Genomic DNA, 22,551 nt, shown 5'->3' on the forward strand with positions numbered 1-22,551 from the left:
TTAAATGTAATAGTTATATCACATAAGGCAAAAGGTTCATAATATGGCATCATACAAAGTTTTTTTTCCAAAGCAAAGTAGCCAGTTGCGTTTTATTTACAGTAACAGTGATTATTAAAATATTGTTTTATTTTTGTGTTAAGTAAAAATATCTTCCATTCAACCCACTGACTGATTGTATTCAACATCATAGAAAACAAATCCAAGAGATCAGAGGAATCTTCCTGTGGAGAGAAGTGGTTCAGTAGATCTGGGATTCACCAATGGTGGCGCTTGAGTAGTGGTTGAGAACCTCTGCCGATTTGCTGGTCTGGGAAAAGTGCTCATAGTTCTGCCTGTCCGTCCAATCAGAGACAAGACGTTGCTGGGTAATGCGTTCTCATTGGTCCTCGTCACTATCCCTGCTATTGCTCAGGTGACTCTTCTGTACCTCCAGCTCCTCAGCGCTGATCATGGCAGGACTGATGGCTGCGTACCTCGTCCCATGGAACTGACGCAGGTGAATCTGAAGGGGAACATTTAGTCCAGAGTTAGGCCTCCTGATGAGCAATAACAACAAAATACAGTACATACTCCAACAGGACATACTCCAACAGGACATACTCCAACATTACATACTCCAACAGGACATACTCCAACATTACATACTCCAACAGGACATACTCCAACAGGACATACTCCAACAGGACATACTCCAACAGGACATAACGCCCATTCAATGCCAATTGAAAGTACGATTTAAAAAAAATAAAAGGAGTCCTCACCTGTATGTAAAGGTTAACCTCTGCACTCCTGCACAGGTAAGGGAAGTTTCCACCCGTTTTCAGGTGTGCCCGTCTGGCGTTTGGGTACAGCTTATACATCTCCTCCTTGGCTTCAAGCGAGAGCGCGCTCTGGTCAAACACCTTCAAAGCACATGAGCATGCGCACACATTAGCACGAGTACATTTTATTTGGCATAGCGCTTCTCACAGACACACAGTCACGGTACTTCACAGAATTAACAACAGACAAAAGCATCAGATAAAAGTCCAATAATTGTACGAGACAGAAATATTAATATAATAAAAGTGCAATAAAATGACAGACAGGACATAAACATAGAAGTACTGACACACACGGCTAGGCAAATGCCTGTTTAAAAAGATCTAAATAGATGGGTCTTTAACTGCCTTTTGAAAGTGTCCACAGTTACACCTCTACACCACAGCCAAAGAACCACCCCCGCCAGCCACTACAAACATGCAAATTCAGATGTAAATAATGTATAACATTTGCGAGAATTAAAACAATATGCAAAGTAATGAGTCTTACATCCATAATGCTCACAGCAAGGTCCTTTATCTTATGCGGCTCGACGTAGGAGTTGTGACAGTTGAGCGTTAGCCGCGAGGCTAGCTCGCTCTGGTTCAGGCTCTCCAGCTAAACAACATCCACAGGAGAAGAGAAACACAGCAGAACAGACGCAGCTTTGTCAGTCAACTCAGACAACATTTTGTCTTCATATCCATTTTGTGTCATGTCGGTCTGGGAAGTGCTCATAGTTCTGCCTGTCCGTCCAATCAGAGACGAGACGTTACTGGGTAATGCATTCTCATTGGTCCTCGTCACTATCCCTGCTATTGCTGGTCTGGCAGGACTGATGGCTGCATGCCTATCATATCAGCCATCAGACACCAACTGACCATCAACTCATTCAGTTTGCATGACCGTACGCTGAATGTCAATGTCAGAGGCCGTGATCTCCTCAAAACCAACCGGAACATCTGAGCAGATGTCCATGTTTGGGGTACTGGAGTTGAGAGCTTACTCTGTCAACCATGAAGTCAATCGCGTCGGCCATTTTGGGGTCTACTGGTCCTTTTGAGAAGTTCCCGAGAACAATCTTCTTCAACATGAAGGCAGGCATCAGCCAGAAGCTGAAGGACAGGGGGAGAGGAACCAGGGTTGGAACTGTTACACGAAAAACTCTCTGACTAAACATTAAGGCTGAGGAGATGGAGGATATTTTCTGTGACTTAAAGGTAACACAGTGAGGCCAGAAACTCTCACCTGTTTGCTGTCCAAGTCTGGTTAAAGATGGAGGTGTCACTGAAAGAGTTGCACAGGATCAGAGAATGCACTCTGGGAGATTTGTGTGTGCACTCTGCAAACTTCTGAGCCAAGAATCCACCCAAGGAGGCACCGAACAGATGGACCTTTAACAAGAGAAACATCACACACGGAATATCACATGATTGCAAAGTGACATGCTGCCTTTACAGCCTAGGTAGCCATTGTAGAGGTTTGGGCAGCACGGTGGCTCAGTGGTTAGCACCGTCGCCTCACAGCATGAAGGTTCGAATCCCGGTCGTTCCAGGTCCTTTCTGTGTGGAGTTTGCATGTTCTCCCCGTGCCTGCAGGGGGTTCCCTCCGGGTACTCCGGCTTCCCCCACCATCATAAAGACATGCAACGTCTGAATGTGAATGAATGAACGTTGGTGGTGGTGGTCGGAGGGGCCGTAGGCGCTGATTGGCAGCCACGCTTCTGTCTACAGTCTGCAGTCTACAGATGTAGCTTACCACCACCGGTATGACTGTGTCTGAATGAATACTGGACTCTGTAAAGCACTCTGGGTATCATGAAGGGCGCTATATAAATGCAATTCATAATAATAATAATAATAATAATAAGAGACAAAAGTGTGAAAGCAGCAAACCTTATCCAACTGCAAATGGTCAAGCAACTTTCTGAATCCATCACAGAACTCCAAGAGGTCCCAGTACACAGGATACTGCACCTGGGGGAGAGAAGGGGATAAACCAGTCATTAACTAAGTCCTGAGCATACAAGCACAGAACCAAGAACGTTCTCAAGTCAGTGTGGAATTCCTCAGCACTGTTCTTCATTGGCTAGCTGGCATCCCTACAAACACATGTGCAACATAGTTAATTACTCACAACGTCCAAACATCAACTCTCATCCATGCGTCGCTGAGCACTTCTAAACTCTCACCATACACTCATGGGAATGCGCCGCTGAAATACATACATAGTGATACAACTGAAAAGGTTTTCAAATGTAGCGTCTCTTGGTTATCCAGGGTTTTCCTGCATAGAGGATTTTTTTGGCGCCCCCCAAAGAGATTTTTGCCAGAGTCAAAGGAAAATGCGCCAAAATGCTAAAAATTGAAAATAAAAATAGCAATTAAAATCCTTTCCAAATGTTTTTGATAGCTTGTTTCAAGTGCAGCCTGTCCCTCTTTCTTGCATTGTCCACTAGTAATGGAGATAATTAATAGACAGGTTATCAGCATCTTAAACATTTTGTCTTCATATCCATTTTGTGTCATGTCGGGAGATTTCACGCGATTGTGAAAAGTGAGCTCAGTCAGAAAGACAGCAAAGAATATAGGCCTATATACGCTGGTAGGCTACTCGGCATAAAACAGAGGTTTCCCCCAAAAAATGTGTGCACATAACTCCCCAAAGACCCATTCTGAGCCAGGAAAAACCCTGCTATCGACTACACATGCCTGATGAGCTGTTCTTACCGAGATGACTCTGTAGCCCCAGCCCGTCAGAGCTAGGACCTGCTGGAAGAACACCTCTGCAGTCCCACTGACCGGGGGAAGGAAGATGATGGGACACCTGATGCTCTTCGGTCCCGCATCGTACAAAGACCAGACCTTACTGTCATCGTCATCCACAATTATCTGTAGTGACACAGAAGCCTTCTTTTGACCTTGTCTGACAAGTGACATTTTTGGACAAGGTTTGAATGGTGCTAGAGATTAGGGCTGGGTTTAAAAAAAAAAAAGATTAATCGATTCCTGAGTCCCAAAATCTATCTTTTATTTAATGAATGAATGAATTAATAAATGAAGGAATGAATAGTTCATTAATTCATTCAATGATTCATTCATTCATTTTTGGAAATCTGTATCGATACCCAGCCCTAGTATTGATGTGTTGTATAACTTGGCAGTCATGTAATTAAGGTTACAGTAAAAAAAAAAAAAAAAAAAAAAAAAAAATCGAATCGATACCCAGCCCTACTAGAGATGTTAACGGTGTTAACCTAAGCCTATTGAAAACTCTAAGTAGGTTAAATAGTGCCACTAAGACAAAAATATTAAGGATAGAAATAAATCGACTACTGGAAACAAGTCCAGATGTTATTCGCAGTAAAAACAACAACAACAAAAATATTCAATACTAATCACTCTGTGGGGAATGGCCTAAATTAGCGAATTAGATGTAATATGTGCAACGAGATAACTCACTCTTTTCAGGGGCACAGTGCTTCTGAACCAGTTGTAGTCAGGAGATACTCGTATCTCCTCCATTTCTGTTAAAAATAAGAAGACATTGTCCAGCTATTGATTTATCACAGCAACGCTGGAAAATGCTGAAATAGTACATTCATCTCGCTGGTGCTAGACACAAATATTCAGTAGCTCTGTTTTATCATAATACAGTTAGTTAGCTAAGAAATTCAGAGTTCACAACAACCCAAAACGAAGACAGACAGACAGAGAGGGCCAAAACAGAGAGGGCCAAAACAGAGAGGGCCAAAACAGTGAGGGCCAAAACAGTGAGGGCCAAAACAGAGAGGGCCAAAACAGAGAGGGGCAAAACAGAGAGGGGCAAAACAGAGAGGGGCAAAACAGAGAGGGCCAAAACAGAGAGGGCCAAAACAGAGAGGGCCAAAACAGAGAGGGGGCCAAAACAGAGAGGGGGGCAAAACAGAGAGGGCCAAAACAGAGAGGGCCAAAACAGAGAGGGCCAAAACAGAGAGGGCCAAAACAGAGAGGAACAAAACAGAGAGGGCCAAAACAGAGAGGGCCAAAACAGAGAGGGCCAAAACAAGAGAGGGCCAAAACAAGAGAGGGCCAAAACAAGAGAGGGCCAAAACAAGAGAGGGCCAAAACAGAGAGGGCCAAAACAGAGAGGGAGAAAACAGAGAGGGCCAAAACAGTGAGGGCCAAAACAAGAGAGGGCCAAAACAAGAGAGGGCCAAAACAGAGAGGGCCAAAACAGAGAGGGCCAAAACAGAGAGAGGGCCAAAACAGAGAGAGGGCCAAAACAGAGAGAGGGCCAAAACAGAGAGAGGGCCAAAACAGAGAGGGCCAAAACAGAGAGGGCCAAAACAGAGAGGGCCAAAACAGAGAGAGGGCCAAAACAGAGAGAGGGCCAAAACAGAGAGGGCCACAACAGAGAGGGCCAAAACAGAGAGGGCCAAAACAGAGAGGGCCAAAACAGAGGGGGCCAAAACAGAGAGGGCCAAAACAGAGAGGGCCAAAACAGAGAGGGCCAAAACAGAGAGGGACAAAACAGAGAGGGACAAAACAGAGAGGGCCAAAACAGAGAGGGGGCCAAAACAGAGACAGCTCGATGCAGCAGCACTCGTGATGGGTATGTTAGCATTAGCCCGCTAGCTAGCAGTACTGTACCTATCAACGGGAAGGTTTCCATTAAAACAGAGCAAACGTTTAGTAAGAGCAAACGAGGAGGAAGTGAAATGTAGCTCAAAGTTACCGTGTTCGCTTGGGATATCATTCACTGTATCCGTCCGTTTTTATCCATGGATTAGTGACATTTTGCTTGGTCTCTCCTGGCCTGGTCATGTGACATGATTCACACGGACTTCCGCAATCACCGCTCAGTTCTGCCTCCTTCTTCTTCCTCTCCGTTTAATGGCGGACCAAGAACCGAAGGTGTACAGCGCCCCCTACCTGGCGGAGGGTGTGTGGGCAGCCCTGTCATCATTTTGCGTTCAACACATGGTTCAACACGACCCTCCTTGGCATTGGCGATTTTATAGGGGGGGCAGGAGGGGCAAGTGCCCCCCCTGATTGGACAGCCCAACTCTGCTCAGATTCTTAAAAAAAATATATACTTTTTTTTTTTTTTACTAATTAACACAATTATTAAATACATAATTGTGGTTTGTACCAGTTTGTGTTAGATCATCATTAATTTTAAAAGTGTATTTATTACTTAAACTAGGCTACCATTAAATATATATATATATTCATAATCCACTAATGGCACAACTCGTCCGTCGAAAAAAATTAGATCTGACTGTACTTTTTTTTCTCACGTCAAAATGTTGCCCCCCCTACTCTCAGAGGGTAAATCGCCTATGCTCCTTGGCCTAGTTTGAGCTACATACTACAGAATGTGTATTTATATTTATATTTATACAATGTTCTGTGTTTGGATTATCCTCTTGTAACATGTTTTAGCTACATCATCTACGTGCATCTTTGTGTGTCGATGGATTTCGTGGATTTGTGTGTTGATGGATTTCCCCTTATTCGAGACTATCCAGATGCTATGGAGATCTAAAATATGCGCAGCGCTGCGCAGAACGAGCCCCTCGAAGTGTCTGACTACGGGACACCGTAGTGTGCTTCTCTTCTCCTACCATAGCAGTGACTATGCTGTAATTTCATGATTACTTAATTGCTTGATTTTGTTTTGTATTTTATTCTTACAGGACAGTATAATCGTGGTAAGTAGCTACAAAGTTGGCATGCTTAAACTCAAAGTTAATATTATGTATTTTATTTTTTCTTTCTGTTACTGTAGCTTACCAGCGAGCATGTTACCTAGTTAGCTAACTGGCTACAGTGTTGCACTGTATTTTGTGTGTTATGTTATGCAAGCACAATTTCTATTTATAATTTCACTTTTACAGAATCGGACAGTCCCTCGAATTCAACCATCTGAATGCTGTCTGAACATTGTGTTCTGTTTGCTAGTTGCAGCTAGTCGATCACAAACTCTGAAAATAGACCAGTGCCTCCCTGCCCAGTGCCTCCCTGCCCAGTGCCTCCCTGCCCAGTCAGAGAGAAAACAATGTCCTGCACTTGCAGATCAGCGGCGAGAGTGTTTATAACCTCACAGAAAGGTGGGTTAAAAAAGGCTTGCAAGAGATTCCTTGCTCTGCTAAGTAGGCTGTGCATTCATCTAGTCTGATCCCATTCATTTGACTTGGTCGTTGAATGTTATGCATGTTGGTATTAAGTTACCCTTTACTATAGAGGCACGTCAAATCATATGCACTGTTCTGATGAGAGCTGTAACTGTTCTGATGAGAGCTGTAACTGGTTATTTTTCAGCTATCTCTTCCTCGCGAGCCCAGTTCTCCCTAAACAGACCAGGAACGCCTGAAGCGAGACTGACCAGAAGACTGCCTGTGAGACCATTCTCCGAAACATCTGTTTTTTTCTCATCAAAAGACATAAAAGATGGGGATGGTGGCAAGGTACATTTGTTGCTTCATCTTTGGGGACCATCTCAATTACAGAGGCTTCGACATCTTTTGAATTACAGCATGTAAAGCATGTGCCTTTCCTAACAACACCTTTTGAAAAGGGCGAGGAAGACAGAACTTCAACCATTGTACCAATGTACTACAGTTAGTATTACTGAGTTCTATCCCTGTTGGTGTGTTGTGCTCTGTATCTGACGACAGAAACCAGTCAGCGAGACCAAAAGAACCGGTTCTGGAGGTTCGGGTCGGGGGGGCAGTCCGCTGCGCTGTCCGAAGTGTGGAGATGCCTGCACACACGTAGAAACCCTAGTGTGTGAGTACTTTGGGAGTTTTCTCTACTTTTAACGTGTCACATGATACTGACGCAACGAAGACACTTCACAGACGTCCTCCAGTACATGCTGACTTGTTTTCTGGTCACTTTTCAAACTTGTATAACTGAGAAACATGCTCACCAGCTGGGAGGGTTTGTAAGGGAATATGCTACGACCCCAGGCGTCTGTAGCTATCCCCTGACCTGGAAGTCTTTAAGGAGAGTCCGTCTCTACAGTCTCACATCTATAGGGCATGTCCAACTGCTGGGCAACTGCTCTCAGGTATATTTGTGTAATGCTAAAAATACTTTCCTTATGTAACTACCCCCAAGTGGTGGACACTCTGCAAGCTGTCTCTGAAGGACCAGGTTGTCAGGGTAAACAGTTTGCTTAATTTGTGAATGACCGAATAGTCAGCAGGCTGGTTTCCTGATAATGGAATAAACCTCAGTGGGGAGTGTGAAAACAAGTGCAGTGTTTTTCCGACAACGTTGTGTTCAGTTGATAATCAGGTCTTGCTGGTTTAAGCCCAAAACACAGAGTTTGACTTGCACTTGGGGTGTTGCTCCCACCTCAGAGAATAGTATAGGTCATCACCCAGTTTTGCGCTCCACAGACCCAGTGTGTGCCTGTCTGAACACAATCAATCCAGCTTTGGGCTGTAACAGACGTTCTGTGCTCTCCTCTTCTATTACCAGCTTCAACCCGCTTTGTGAAATGTGAGAAATGTCATCACTTCTTTGTGGTGTTGTCAGAGACTGACTCCAAGAAGAGCTTTAACAAAGAGCAGGACTCAGCCAATGAGGCGGCTAAATTGGCCTTCCAGCAAAAACCTCCTCCTCCCCCCAAAAAGGTACAACTCAACACCTGAAGCAACACATCGTTAGAAAGCCTGACAAATCCCATTTAAAGTTTTAATTGCCTTACATATTCACAGGCCATTTACCTGTATCCTAATACTTAAGACCATATGTTTTGTCCGACAATGTTTCGTTCAGTCATGTATCTGAAGTTATAGATTACCAGACCGTTTGCCATCCCATCCCTGAAGTTGACATTGCGCTGAACTTGCACTTTGGCTTCAGCACTAGATTATGCTCTTAGTCACTTGTTTCAGAAAGGAGATGCACTTGTGAGTTCTGGCAAGTAGTAGTACATTGGCTTTTCCTACGTTAAATGCAATTATTGTTAGTCACTTTGGATAAAAGCATCAGCTTAATGACTAATGTAATATGTAATGCATTATTAATGTAATGTAACTACCAAAGGGGGCGTGTATGAACTGTCTGCGGACGCTTTCTTCTAGATCTATGCCTACCTCGATAAGTATGTCGTTGGCCAGTCCTATGCAAAGAAAGTTCTGGCCGTGGCAGTTTACAACCACTACAAGCGCATCTACAACAACCTGCCGGCCGCCGGCGCTAAGCCCCACGCGGACGCAGAGAAGCAGGCCTCGCTGACCCCTCGAGGTCAGTATCGTCCCAGAGCCTGGAAGCTTTCTGCATGTTTCTTGTCTGAAATTGCCTTATCTACTTTCTTTGACCACTATTCATGACGACATTGATGGAGGTAAGTCCATGTGCGGCACCCACCATATTGATGGGACCTGTTTTACAGGCATGTCAGGGCGCAGATGAAGGAGAGAAGAGGGGGGGTTTGCTTTATGATAGTGTGCAGTAGCCTAATACGTGGACTTCTTGGTGCCTCTTTTGAATGGGATGTGAGTGACTCGCCATAAGTATTATGTACAAGCACACAGAATGTGATGTTGCAGGATGTACAGTAAATGGAATGGACTGGGTAAACTATCCCTCTGGTGGTTTAACGATTTGGCTTTGAAAGGGTCAAAGGTCGTCTGTCACAGCCCTCACCAGAAGAGTTGAGAGTAGTGTTGCAGTCTCTTTTGCCCTCGTTCATCCAAGAATTGGGACTTTTTTATGGGTTTTGTGCCATTCTGCTATGCCTCGCATTAGAGCAGGTAGTGGTAACGTTAAATGACAACTTTCGCCCTGTTTTGTAGAACTAGAGGTTAGAAGACGAGCGGATGAATACAGTTTGACAAGTAAGTGGTAATTTGTAGCGCTAGTTATTTGCAACAGCAGTTATTCCATTAGCTCCCATCTCTCCGATTTCACTCAATTAATTGCTTTGTTGCATAAATGCCAAAATCCTCTGCTTGCCCATCCAAGATCCTATGCTCCTCCCTCTTCTCACCAAACGATCCAGCGGGGGAGGAGAAAAGCCAGCGCTGTTTATGCCCAAACACTGACCGCTGTGCTGTTCATAAAGCACTGAGAGTTTGGCATGCTGGCCCCAGGGTTACACAACCAGAAGGAACATGAGGATAATCTTCGGGCGAAGGGCATGTCTCAGTCTCAGTGATGAGCAGGCGGATAGGGGTTGGGTTGTCCCCAGTAACCTTGTTACAGACACATGCTGGGCAGGAACTACACACTGAGACTAAGTGAACCGTTTATTTATAGATGGCAGTTGGCAGCAATGCAAAAGTTCTGTCATCGAAAGAACAACTAGGTCAACATGCGGGCATCACAGAGGAGGGGTATCATTTACTCTTTCAGCTCAGATTGGGTATTGTCACTGAGGTGATGGGGTGGGTTTACTGTGTAGTGTGTAGGAGGGGTGGAAGACATTTATAAAACACTACAGGCTCAAAATGTTTTTAATAAAGAAATTCAGCCTTTTTCCAGGAGGGACAGTCTGGTTGTTTTGCACGTTTTCCGGGGTAGCCAGTCTGGTCCAGTCCAGTCTGGTCCAGTCCAGTCCGGTGCAGTCCGGTCCAGTCCGGTCCAGTCCGGTCCAGTCTAGTCCGGTCCGGTCCGGTCCGGTCCAGCTCAGACCACTAGCTCACACAGCGTCTCTCTTGTTTCCCAGAGCTGCTGCAGATTGCAGGGATCAGTCCCCATGGCAACGCTCTGGGTGCCTCGGTGCAGCAGGCGAGCCAGCAGCCGGCGCCGGAGAAGAGGGGCGGCGACATCCTGGACTCCGCCCACCACGCCAACATCAAGCTGGAGAAGAGCAACATCGTCCTGCTGGGCCCCACGGGGTCAGGTGGGTGACTCCTCTCGCTCGCCCTCTCGCTCGCCCTCTCTCCTCAGACCCTCTTTACACTTTAACAGGCTGATGTCATTAAACGTCATCATTGTTTGTCTTGATAATGGTTCATCAACACCTTAAGCCCCAAACGCACTGGAAGAGTCAATTGACGCGCTTCATTTGATTCACCTCATTTGACGCTCCTATGGCGCACTGCAGGCGTCAGCTTTGATAGGGAGCTGATTTAATTTAGATTAATTTGTCCCCATTTGACGCTCCAAAATGTAAACAAGTTCAGAGTAGAAGCGTCAAGGCAGTTTGACTCGCCTCAAAACGCTTTTGGTGCGTGATCGGCCATTTAAAACAATTGGTGTACTTCAAAACGCTAACGTCAGACTCTTCCAGTGCGTCTGGGGCTTTATGATGTTGTCATTATGATGCTGTTAAAGGTGGGGTAGGTAGTTTGACGTCAACAAGGCCTCCGATTGGTCATCTTCATCCCGCCCCTCCCTCCTGTCAATCATGATGTAGTCCCTCCCTCCAAACATGACTGGTAGGCGTGGCGAGATAGAGACCCTGATTGGTCAATACATTCGGGCGCGGTGCATTCTTTGAATCCAAAATACAGAGGCAGCGGTAAACACGGAGATCCAAGTTTATTCTCAGAGCACTTCTGTTACTGATAGCTGAAAGGATATTATGCCAATTTTACCAAATAAAGCCAAAAGCAAACTACCTATCCCACCTTTAACATATTCAGTATTTCGAACTGAGTTAGCTAATAGAAACAAACAGTTTTTATGACATTTTCATCCATATTGCAGGCAAAACCCTTTTGGCTCAAACTCTAGCGAAGTGCCTAGACGTACCCTTCGCCATCTGTGATTGCACAACGCTAACTCAGGCAGGATACGTTGGAGAGGACATCGAGTCTGTCGTCGCAAAGCTCCTCCAAGATGCTAACTACTCCGTAGAGAAAGCACAACAAGGTACTGTACTTTGTGATTTAATGTTATTTATTGCTCTATAAATGTTCTTAGCCGGTAGACAAACATACTCCTGGAGCTTGCTCGATCGCCTTGTTGAGAGGGGTCAGGGAAGAATTTTTACAGCTCACTTATCTGGCCCCCGGGTGATTACTGTTTTTTTGCTTCCCTCTGGAATATGTAGGGCTGGGATGTCTGCCCACCTCCCTTGTTCTCTGTAAAGCGCATTGTGTTGCCTCTGGGTATGAAATGCGCTATATAAATAAAGCTTTGATTTGATTTGATTTGTGCCACTTTGCCACTTTGTTAGTACAACAGGCGCAATTTCTCAAGGTGACACATTGGCTGATGCATTGCCTCTCTCATTTTTCACTTGCAGGCATCGTTTTCCTGGACGAGGTGGACAAAATTGGCAGCGTGCCAGGAATCCACCAGCTACGGGACGTGGGGGGGGAAGGAGTCCAGCAGGTCAGGACGCACAGATTACATGACATTACATTCCAGTCATTTAACAATAATTGCATTTAACGTAGGAAAAGCCAATGTACTACTACTTGCCAGAACTCACAAGTGCATCTTCTTTCTAAAACAAGTGACTAAGAGCATAATCTAGTGCTGAAGGCAAAGTGCAAGAATAGCAATCTAAAGTACAGTGCAATACAATACAATACAATAAGTGCTTAGGAGGGAGGATTGTTGTAGTACTTCTTGAAGAGATTAGTTTTGAGCCTGCGACGAAAGATGGGCAGCGACTCTGCTGTCCTGACATCAGTGGGCAGTTCATTCCACACTGCGGGGCCAGGACAGAAGAGCCGTCACCGTGTCGATCGACCGCAGGGGCCTCGGAGTGACGGGACAACCAGTCGCCCCGAGGTAGCAGAGCGTAGCGGTCGGGAGGGGGTGTAGGGTAGGGCAGATCAGCCTCGGTCACTGTGGGCTGGGCTCGCAAACCTCACAATGGCTGAATTGAGTTGAATTGAATTGATTCTTTGAGTGAAAAATCACACCGAGGTGCCTCAATGCACTTCACAACAAAATTAAAAACAACACAGAAATGAACAGACAAGAACATGGACAGACAGAAATCGACAAGCAATATACCGTACAAGCATCAAAGCACCGTGAAAAAGAACTATATAAACAATCAATTGTGCAATATAATATATAAATAGAACACTATAAACATTGAATAGTGCAACAACAGCTTGAGCAATCATTGAGGTAGTTGAATTCCCGATCCAGAGTTCCAGCAGCGCAGCACTCTCCCAGAAAATGAAGCCATATTGTTTTCTTACCGTTTAATCAGCGTCAGATGGCTGTCATCTGTGTCCTTGTAGGGTCTGCTCAAACTCCTGGAGGGCACCATCGTCAATGTTCCTGAGAAGAATTCCAGGAAGCTGCGCGGAGAGACGGTCCAAGTCGACACCACGAACATCCTGTTCGTAGCCTCTGGTGCTTTTAACGGCCTGGACAGAATAATTAGCAGGAGAAAGAATGAAAAGGTGAATATGGGGTCATCGCTCGCCTGATAGTATAGGTCTGAGCTCTTGAGGTGATGGAAAACAAATGTACCAACCCCAAAAAGGTGGTGTTGGTGACAACCACCTAGGATGGTGGTTGGTGACATTGCGGTGTTGGTGATGGGCGTACATTTGAATGTTTTATGTATGCTTGACGTGTGCTAAACAAATTCCCCTCTGGGGCAATAAAGGTTTCAATTCAATTCAGTTCAAAAGAAAGCAGACGTCCAGATGACGTGACCGCTCTGTCTCTCCAGTATCTGGGCTTCGGCACGCCGTCCAGCATGGGGCAGGGGCGGCGTGCGGCGGCCGCAGCGGACAAGGCCAACAGCGAGGGAGACGTGGACGCGGTGCTGGAGATGGAGGAGAAGGACCGCCTGCTGAGGCTGGTGGAGGCCCGGGACCTCATCGACTTCGGGATGATCCCAGAGTTCGTGGGCCGGCTGCCGGTGGTGGTTCCGCTGCACAGCCTGGACGAGGACACGCTGGTCTGCATCCTGACGGAGCCACGCAACGCCGTGGTGCCACAGTACCAGGCCCTCTTCAGCATGGACAAGGTGCACCGGGGGAGGGGGAGTGTGTGTGTGAGAGTTTAGCTGAATCCCAATCTGAGTGCGCAAACCGCACTTGCGGCCCCTCGCACTTGTGGCCTGAGGCCTGAGCACTTAATTGACGTCAGCTGGAAGGGCCAGAGGGTGCAGGGCCGTGAATTAAATGGGACAGCACTCCCAGTTTCGCTCAATGCCCCTCCCACTTCGTTTTCATTGGCTGCCGCGTTCCTCCGACGCAGAGGCTGCTCTGACGCTCCCTTCAGCTCTGCAAATTGACCGATTGACGTCTGTTTTAATTTAATAATAATATTAAATTAAATTAAATTAATTAAAAAATTATGTTGGGTGGGATATGTTTGCAGCATGTGGATTTCAAGATAAATGTTGTGTTATCTGCAAATGTCATCATTTATGTGTGATGCACTCGGATCATGACTCGGATGCACTCAAGCACTGTGTCACATGAGACGCGGTGGGCTGTGGGTATTTTCTGCTCCTAAGTCAGTGACCTAGCGATTCCGTTTTGGGACTACCCTGAGCCCTTGTGGACTTAGCGGGAACGCGCATGTAAGGCCACAAGGCCGCGAGTGCTCTGCACTTTCGCCTAAGTGCGCAATTTGGGATTCAGCTTTTGAGTGTGTGAGTGAGTGTGTGAGTGAGTGTGTGAGTGAGTGTGTGAGTGTGTGAGTGAGTGAGTGAGTGAGTGAGTGAGTGAGTGAGTGAGTGAGTGAGTGAGTGAGTGAGTGAGTGAGTGAGTGAGTGAGTGAGTGAGTGAGTGAGAGAGAGAGAGAGTATGGGTGTGAGTGTGAGTGTGTGAGTGTGCGTGTGTGCGTGTGAGAGAGAGAGAGAGAGTGTGAGTGTGAGTGTGAGTGAGTGAGTGAGTGAGTGAGTGAGTGAGTGAGTGAGTGAGTGAGTGAGTGAGTGAGTGAGTGAGTGAGTGAGTGAGTGAGTGTGTGCTTGTGCGAATGCCTGTGAGTGTGTGTGTGTGTGTGAGAGAGAGAGTGTGTGTGTGTGTGTGTGTGTGTGTGAGAGAGAGAGAGTGTGTGTGTGTGTGTGTGTGTGAGAGAGAGAGAGAGAGTGTGTGTGTGTGTGTGTGTGTGTGTGTGTGTGTGTGTGTGTGTAAGAGAGACTGAGCGCGCACGCATTTTGCAGTTATTAGGACTAAAATCCTTTCTTGTCCATTTCAGTGTGAATTGAGTGTAACTCCAGATGCCCTGAAAGCCATCGCCAGGCTGGCGTTGGAGAGGAAGACGGGGGCTCGTGGACTCCGCGCCATCATGGTGAGGAAGATGAGGAACATTTCAATGCAATGTACTTTTAGATTTTTGTTCAATCTAAGTATTGGTTGTTCTGTGTATAACAGGAGAAACTGCTGCTAGAGCCGATGTTTGAAGTGCCACACTCTGACATCCTGGCTGTGGAGCTTAACAAAGACGTAGTCCAAGGGAAATGTCAGCCCAAATACGTAAAGTGAGTACAGACATTCTTCTACCTAAAAATAAATTTAAGCAAATAATATTATGCTCCAGATGTAGTGCCGATATGTTTTGTTTTGTTATTTGTTGTTTTTGTTTTGGTTAAAACGTCCTTTTTTGCATTTCGTTTTACATGACCTTTTATGTGTTGCACTTTGTCTTGATGCTTTTAATGCCTCACCTTGTTGCTGAAATGTGCTCTACAAATAAACTGGCCTTGCCTTTCCTAAGCTTATTTTGCTTTGAGGTTTTGCTATAACAACATGTAACATGATTGGTTGGTCTTTCCAGAGCACCTGCTAAGGAGTCTGTGGAGGAAGATTATGACTCCGGGGTCGAGGAGGAGAGCTGGCCCAGACAGGCCGACGCTGCCAACAACTGACCCAGGAACTGTCTCTCGCTAGAAGAGAGAAACATGCATGTGTTTCAGTTGAAATACATGAAAAACTATTGATTGGATTATGGATACATTTTGTTCTCAAGATTCCAACTTAATCAGGTTATGTGAATGAATATTGATAATGACGTGTAAGATTGTATCAATAAGACAGGATTGGGTGAGATTTAAGAATGAAGTAGCCAAATGTAACTTAGAAGCTTTCCTCAGAAAGAATGCAGGAGAGCAGGAAAGCCTTTGTTCATTTAATACCTTTTGTCTTTGAGTCTGAGGAACACTCTAGCCCTATACGCACATTATTTAGTTTAGTTTGGTTTATTTTTTGCACAATTTAAAATCCACAATAATGACAAAGAACAAATGATGAACTGTGCAGGGAGAGACGGAAAACCCAGTGGGTTCAGCCTCCGCCTAAATAAGTGAAATAACACAGTATTATAAAGAACACAGAAATATCATATATACAATAATATAGCTACACAAAGAATATTAAATGGAAATAGACAATCATCAGTCAAGTGCATCATCATCATTTTGACAACACTTTGCCGTTGATAGAGGACGACTGGAGACAGGTTTAATGTCCCGTGTACAGTGTTGTGTCTCTGATGATCAAGGGAACCATTTTCAAAGTACTCTTCAGGTCATTCACACCAGCACTCTTTACAGAACAAAAATGTACAGATGTAAAAGCAAAAGTTATTTGCTTATCATAAAGGTAGTGGATTTCAAACGTCCACACTGAAACTGTGACTAACTCTTATGTACCATATTGGCATGCATATAGGATTTGGAAAGATCCAAAACAACTTTTCAACACCGATAATGTAAGATTTTCCATTGTGGTTTTATTTAATGGTTCTTTGAAACATTTTTAAGCTACCTGTATAAAATCCATTACAAAGCAACCCTGTAGGAGGAATATTCTAGATTCTAGGGGTGTATTGTCTGGTTTACTCAACACAGTACATGTATGAACCGTTAATGTAGTTTATTTGAAGTATCTTTTCTACACTTTATAAAGACATTCAGTTGCTCAAGCTCACAGGCAGCAGGTCTTGAGTGTGTGTTGGGTTGAAACAGGGTTTGAAACAGACTAATCTGAGGTGGTGATTGTAAACATCAAAATTATGTAAATGTGATACTTTAATAAATCCTTTTAAAACTGTGAGTTCTGACTGAAATTTACGCGCCAGAGTGAATGTGTGCAGAATAGTGTAGATCTGTGTCATCATCAGTGTCATGTATAAACGTATATGGCCTCTCAAATGACCTGCCTCTGCTTCAGTCATACTGAACTATAGATTACAACAGAAACACTGGTACCTCTACCCTAGTGAGAGGCTGCTAAAGGGGGAATCCTTCCCAATCGGTAGTAGCTAGTTCCCATCAACGCAGAGATCGGTCAAACCCTAAACCTTACCATAACAACAACCTAACCATAACCCAAACCTATACATAACCTTAACCCGAACCTTAACCCTAAACAGCCTCTGCGTTTATGGGAACTAGCCTTTACCGTTCCTGATCAAATGTATATCCGGCGGATATAAGCAAAAACTGTATCCGGTAACAGCAGCACATAAACATCATGGCTTCTAGCACGGCTCGCATACAATTACAGCATTTGTGTAATCTTTATCTAAACAATGACAAACCAGTAGCTTAATTTCTATTCTGTTCACACGGTGGAGACAAGGTACAACTGACGCCTTTTGAAAATGGATAAAACAGCATTTAATGTACCGTTATCGTCCGGGGAACGGCAGCAGCCCTTGTCCAACCCTGCCGGTGATCTGAACCCGTTCCCCCCCAGAGGAGCACCGGGACCGGGACCGGGACCTTACCTCGCACCGCCGTCAATGCAGCCGGATTGCAACAGTTCGCGGGATACTTTGCAAACTAACATGTCAAGTGCAAATCCCGGAGCGTTTTGGCCTGTTCAAAATCCACCTCCATATTTACCTCCCGCACACCAAACCTCCACCAGCGACCAGAGATGTCCTCCTTGGACACCCGCTCCAGGGTATGGGGGTCAGCCGTATAGCTATGGACCCCCCTTGCCACAACCACCGCCTAGATACGACGGGTACGGACCTCCTAGTCTACCCCGTGGATTTGGCTTTGATCCCTCTGTACCTCCTCCAGTCCTGAGCAGTTATCCGGGACCCCCTCAGTTCCCCCCTATGATGATGAACGGTCCTGCACAGCCAGACCCTGGCTCATTAGGAGGACCAGGGAGGTCATGGGCTGGTGATGCACAGCCTGGTCTGGGAGGTCCCAGTGTTCAAATAACTTTTGATCAACAGTCAATGTATCCTCCTACTGGTCTACAACACAGTCAATATGGCTGCCAACCCAATTCTAACCCTGACTCAAGCTTTAGAATGGATTATCCAGACCGTGGTTTCTCTGAAGATCGTAGACCCCTCCTTAGCACCCCTTCGATGGCTCCTCGGGATGAAGAGTTCAAGGGTCATTGTGAGACGGTGAATACACAGCCTCTGGATGAAGAGACTCTGCAGAGGTTGCAAGATGAGCAGTGGCTCAAACGTTTCGTGCGGAACAGGGCAAGGGCTCCCCGGATCCCAGAGCCGAAGCAAACAGATTCAACGCAATCCGTCGCTCACATAAGAGACGCCCTCTACGGTGCTGTCAAGCTCGTGTCAAAGCTGTCCATTGCTTGTGAAACGCTGAAGGACAATTTGGAGAATGAGAGTGATTGGGCAGAGGCCTACACAGACGCAGTCAGTGTGAAAATGGACCTGCAGAAGAGGTTGAAGATCCTGACTGATCCTGCGTGTGTGACGGCCATGAAGAAGAAATGCGGCTGCATCAGGAAGAGGAGAAGCAGACATCGACAAAACAAATTGGACCGCATTGAGGAAAGACGGCTGGAAGAAGAACGAATTGCTGCGAAAGAGGCGGCTATAGACAAATGGAGGATGAAACGCATCCATGAAGTGGAGGAGAAGAAGAGGGTGTGTTTACTGATGCAGTTTCAGCTTTCAGCAGCAGGGGGCGACATAAGCTCACTATCCACAAATCCCACAGGCATTGGAAAAATGTTGTAATGGATGCAGAGATCACTTTATTGACTGTGAACGTAACGATACATGTGTGTGTGTGTATATAGCGCTTTTATCCAAAACACTTTACAATGAAGGCCTCTCATTCACCCATTCACACACGTATACACACACCAATGGCGGCAGCTGCCATGCAAGGTGCCAGCCTGCTCATTGAGAGCAATTTGGGGTTCAGTGTCTTGCCCAAGGACACTTCGACATGTCGTCAAGAGGAGCCGGGATTCGAACCGCCGACCCTACGATCACTGGACGACCCGCTCTACCTCCTGAGCTACAGCCGCCCCCTACTTATCATGCAACTGTCCTAACTGCTGTCTGTCTGTCTGTCTGTCTGTCTGTCTGTCTGTCTGTCTGTCTGTCTGTCTGTCTGTCTGTCTGTCTGTCTGTCTGTCTGTCTGTCTGTGCCCACCAGGAGCAGGAGCTGAAGCTGGCGGCCGACTCCGTCCTGTCCGAGGTGAGGAAGAAGCAGGCGGATGTGAAGAGGATGCTGGACATACTGAGGTCACTGGAGAAACTGCGCAAGCTGAGGAAGGAGGCAGCATCCAGGAAAGGTGAGAGGAAACTAAATATGTTTGATATTGAACATTTAAAGTGAGAGGTCACCATGTTTGATCTCTTGTTTCTTTAGCATCCATACGATCCATAGTTCATACACAGTGTCTCGTTGCTATCTGATGTTTGGTGGTGCACCATAGTTAGTCACAGTTGTGCTTTAATTTTCATACAGAATAATTCACACTAAAATCATTACTGAAATGTAAACGATGACTGTTGTATTGCTAGCTATTTATTTCCCACTGACCTCTCGGCTTGAGTTAACAAACTTATTCTACGCTATATTATTGTATTTAAGTGACTGTAAACTTGGTTTGAAATAGTAAAAATGTATATCAAAGTTAAGTGTCTCATTAAGTATCCATCCACAATCATCTACTATGTGAAAATAAACATTCAGAACAATTAGAAATCCTAGTTCAAAAACAGCAAATGTTGCTGTTTAGACCATTTTTTAAAACTGTCCTAACTGAGTTTCAACGCATCACTGTACTGTACGCATCACAATGTGCGCTCACCATAATAAGTAGGGGTTTTAAAAACCAGGAATGGACGCCACGCGAGTGTATTCACACCGGACACCCAGTAGCCACGAGAAGCCCTTGTATGAATTCCTGTTGAGGCCTGGATACAGTATAGCTATGCTTAAAGTCGCACTGAAATGAAAAAAGCATTCTGTCCCATTTTGGTTCACATAATTGGTCATAGTGTTCACATATTCAACGATGTATGCCAAAAAAACTTACAAAATTCTACATTTGTTGTAATCTTATATCAAAGTATATAATTTCTTACTTCCTGGAAAACGGTAGGTCACGTGCAATGACGACAACAGGTACCTTAGATTTTAGGCCAATAATCTCACGACATCCACCCGTCAATCAACGCTATCCTTCTATCGAATCTGTCTAAAGTTCATAAAACCCGTCCACTTGTCAATGTTCCAATCAAATTCCTCTAAACATATGTCCCACCCTCATAGCTTGTTTGCGTCGGAAATACGTCAAACTACGGAAGTTGGATGGTCTCAAACGTCCGTTTCAGTGCGACTTTAATGACCTTTAGCTCTAAGGATACCGCTGTCCCATCGTCAGCGAGGTGACCGGTCTGCTCTGCGTCTCAGGGATCTTCCCGGAGGCGGAGTCAGACCAGACGTTCGACGGGCAGGTGGAGCGTCTCCGAGGGCTGATCAGGACGCGGACGGCGGTCTACGGGGCGGAGGAGAACGCGCTGAGAGTCATGCTGGAGGGAGAGCAAGAGGAGGAGCGCAGGAGAGACCAGGAGAAACGCCAGAGGAAAGAGAGGGAGAAGCTTCTGCAGAAGAAGAGAGAGATGGAGGTCATGCTGTTTGGAGGTTGTTAAAACAAGCTCATTTAGCTGTTTAGACCATTTTTCTAAACTGTCCTGAGTTTCAACGCATCACTGTACTGTACGCAACAAAGAAAAACACTGTCGTTGTGTTATTGTTTGTTGTTTGTTTCCTTAAAGGTTGTTTAAAACTGTCTGGAGGGTCACATGGGATTCCCCCTAGTTCATGGCTGATGAACTCATGACTCTTCTCTCTCCTCAGATGAGATGCCTCCTGAGCACCCCCTACAGCCCTTCAGGCAGTACTACACCCAGGCAGAGCGTTCACTACCAGCTTTGATACAGATAAGGTGCCAACTAACCATTTCACTTTCCCTACAGAAGTGTGCAGAATAATCTGCACAGCTGTAGCATTGGTCCTGATTTCTTGTTTGTCCTTCTAGGAGAGAGTGGGATATGTGCCTGGTTCCTGAGAACTATCCTGATGGCACTAAGGTCCCCGAGTCCTGGGTGCTACCAGAGGTCCCCTCAGATGAGGTGTGGTCAACAGCCCTGGACAGAGACTGAGAGAGAGCCCTGGCCACCTGGACTGACATTACACAGCCAGAAGCTACCAAAGGGATAAGATACAGTTCCATCAAGACGAGACACTCAAAACAGTGTTTTCCCCCTACTCACTATTTTCAGTGATGTTGGGATAGATAAACAGACAGACAGGCAGACAGGCAGGCAGACAGACAGACAAAAAGATAGATCATTCTTGTATGTATATTCAACATGTGCCTGTATGTCTACTGCCACAGTACAAGGGTTTTCAACAAGGAGAATAAAGTATTTCAATCTCTACTGCTGAGTCGGATCTTTATGACATGTCTCTGTTTACTTCCACAATCAGAAACACCAACAGGGCATCGATGGAGAGAAGGAAATAAGATTCTCTCATTTTCTGTGTTCAATGTCTGTGATGGAGCTGGGGTTTGACTCTTTCCCTAAATCATTTCCCATTGTCAGATGTGAGGTTCAGGAAAATGAAGCGGGCATAAAAACATGCGCACCACTTTTAATATTATTGGATGTATCACACAAGCATCTTCATGCAAGATGTTGATACAGTGTGTCCAGTATGTGAACGTGAGACCAGACATGCATTTAGAAGCAGATGAAGCTGTAGTTGTTTACCTGGCCTTGTGCCTGGGCAGCTGGTAGCCCAGCAGGAAGATGATGTCAGTGGATTAGTGGTTCAAGAGGCCTAAGCCTGTGTCCAGGTGCTTCCTCAGGCATGTCCACTGATTCTGATTCTGGGTCACACCACAACAGGCACACATCACCGCCCGAGGAGAGGCGAACTAGAGAGAAGACCGCGCTCTGAGGAAATACGTATGTAAACTGTCTGATTTGAGATCCTCATCATTTGAGAACCACATGCTTTGAGTCTGATCTATGTTACTGCAGTAAGGAGAGTTTTATAACGTGTGTTGCTCCTTGGGATCAGTAGATTCATTCTGTTATCGATGGCGTCTTTAATTATGTTCTTTGATCTACTGTACATTGAAGTGGACTTCAGGCCCGTAGCCAGCCTCGTGGAAGGGGGGGTTCGTTTTTTTTGGGGGGGGGGGGCTGACAGATAGTTTTTATTATTTTCTGGACCTTTCGTCCTGAATTCTGGACCTTTGGTCGTGAGGGGGGGTTCCATCGATCCCCCCCTGGCTACGGGCCTGGACTTTGAAGTGAAAACATTGATTCCGGATGCTTTCATTATCGGGACCATAGGCCTAACAATGTGGGAGAGAAAAGTGTGTTGAAAGTGTGCAGAAGGTGGCCCGTGTTGATCATTATGAGGGGAGTGTTGATGGTATGTTATGATGCTTTCATATGATATTGGGGTTAACTCACTGTGGTGATATTGGTGTTGTGTTTTTGTTGTTGTGATCAGTTGGCAGGATGGTGATCCCAGCCCACCCGGCCTGTACAGTAGCCTATCGTGTCATTTTTTGAACTTTCCATTGTTCCTTAATGAGCTTGTTTAACATATGTCCAT

General features: G+C 45.6%; 3 protein-coding genes across 4 annotated transcripts in view; 2 read left to right on the forward strand and 1 right to left on the reverse strand.

Moving 5' to 3' along the window:
• spg21 (SPG21 abhydrolase domain containing, maspardin) overlaps window positions 1–5,635 on the reverse strand; it is a 5,812-nt gene extending 177 nt beyond the window's left edge. The window contains exons 1-9 of the mRNA XM_084436663.1: window positions 5,521–5,635; window positions 4,266–4,330; window positions 3,534–3,695; window positions 2,700–2,780; window positions 2,053–2,198; window positions 1,811–1,919; window positions 1,315–1,422; window positions 765–905; window positions 1–505 (exon numbers count right to left, since the gene is read on the reverse strand). The exon at window positions 1–505 is cut by the window's left edge and continues 177 nt beyond it. Coding sequence (XP_084292789.1) covers window positions 380–505; window positions 765–905; window positions 1,315–1,422; window positions 1,811–1,919; window positions 2,053–2,198; window positions 2,700–2,780; window positions 3,534–3,695; window positions 4,266–4,328 — 936 coding nt within the window. The 5' untranslated portion in view covers window positions 4,329–4,330; window positions 5,521–5,635 and the 3' untranslated portion in view covers window positions 1–379. The remainder of the gene's footprint in view (window positions 506–764; window positions 906–1,314; window positions 1,423–1,810; window positions 1,920–2,052; window positions 2,199–2,699; window positions 2,781–3,533; window positions 3,696–4,265; window positions 4,331–5,520) is intronic.
• A 736-nt stretch (window positions 5,636–6,371) lies between these two features.
• On the forward strand, window positions 6,372–16,608 carry clpxa (caseinolytic mitochondrial matrix peptidase chaperone subunit Xa). Of its 2 annotated transcripts, none has more exons than XM_084437518.1 (14): window positions 6,372–6,499; window positions 6,760–6,898; window positions 7,110–7,255; window positions 7,466–7,577; window positions 8,277–8,431; window positions 8,885–9,047; window positions 10,471–10,647; window positions 11,457–11,621; window positions 11,998–12,086; window positions 12,956–13,120; window positions 13,396–13,695; window positions 14,877–14,969; window positions 15,053–15,159; window positions 15,456–16,608. In XM_084437518.1, exons 2-14 carry the CDS (start codon window positions 6,847–6,849, stop codon window positions 15,544–15,546), a joined length of 1,815 nt encoding a protein of 604 aa, XP_084293644.1. In that variant the 5' UTR covers window positions 6,372–6,499; window positions 6,760–6,846; the 3' UTR covers window positions 15,547–16,608. The 2 variants fall into 2 exon arrangements, with proteins under 2 accessions (XP_084293644.1, XP_084293643.1); XM_084437517.1 differs by having other exon boundaries at window positions 6,471–6,499; window positions 6,750–6,898.
• Window positions 16,609–17,142: 534 nt separating this feature from the next.
• pdcd7 (programmed cell death 7) lies at window positions 17,143–21,250 on the forward strand. Its single transcript, XM_084436967.1, has 5 exons — window positions 17,143–18,542; window positions 19,063–19,201; window positions 20,329–20,559; window positions 20,776–20,863; window positions 20,957–21,250. Exons 1-5 carry the CDS (start codon window positions 17,283–17,285, stop codon window positions 21,078–21,080), a joined length of 1,842 nt encoding a protein of 613 aa, XP_084293093.1. The 5' UTR covers window positions 17,143–17,282; the 3' UTR covers window positions 21,081–21,250.
• The last annotated feature ends 1,301 nt before the right edge of the window (window positions 21,251–22,551 follow it).

This window comes from Borostomias antarcticus, assembly GCF_949987555.1.
Source record: "Borostomias antarcticus genome assembly, chromosome: 4".
NCBI lineage: Eukaryota > Metazoa > Chordata > Actinopteri > Stomiiformes > Stomiidae > Borostomias > Borostomias antarcticus.

Excerpts from the sequence above, each read along its gene's own strand:
- pdcd7 (XM_084436967.1), top strand. The coding sequence starts at position 17,283 with ATGGATAAAACAGCATTTAATGTACCGTTATCGTCCGGGGAACGGCAG. Across the intron at positions 20,560-20,775 it reads GGAGGTCATGCTGTTTGGAG|ATGAGATGCCTCCTGAGCAC; the intron begins GTTGTTAAAACA and ends CTCTCTCCTCAG. Across the intron at positions 20,864-20,956 it reads CCAGCTTTGATACAGATAAG|GAGAGAGTGGGATATGTGCC; the intron begins GTGCCAACTAAC and ends TTGTCCTTCTAG.
- clpxa (XM_084437518.1), top strand. The coding sequence starts at position 6,847 with ATGTCCTGCACTTGCAGATCAGCGGCGAGAGTGTTTATAACCTCACAG. Across the intron at positions 6,899-7,109 it reads GTTTATAACCTCACAGAAAG|CTATCTCTTCCTCGCGAGCC; the intron begins GTGGGTTAAAAA and ends GTTATTTTTCAG. Across the intron at positions 12,087-12,955 it reads GGGGGGAAGGAGTCCAGCAG|GGTCTGCTCAAACTCCTGGA; the intron begins GTCAGGACGCAC and ends GTGTCCTTGTAG.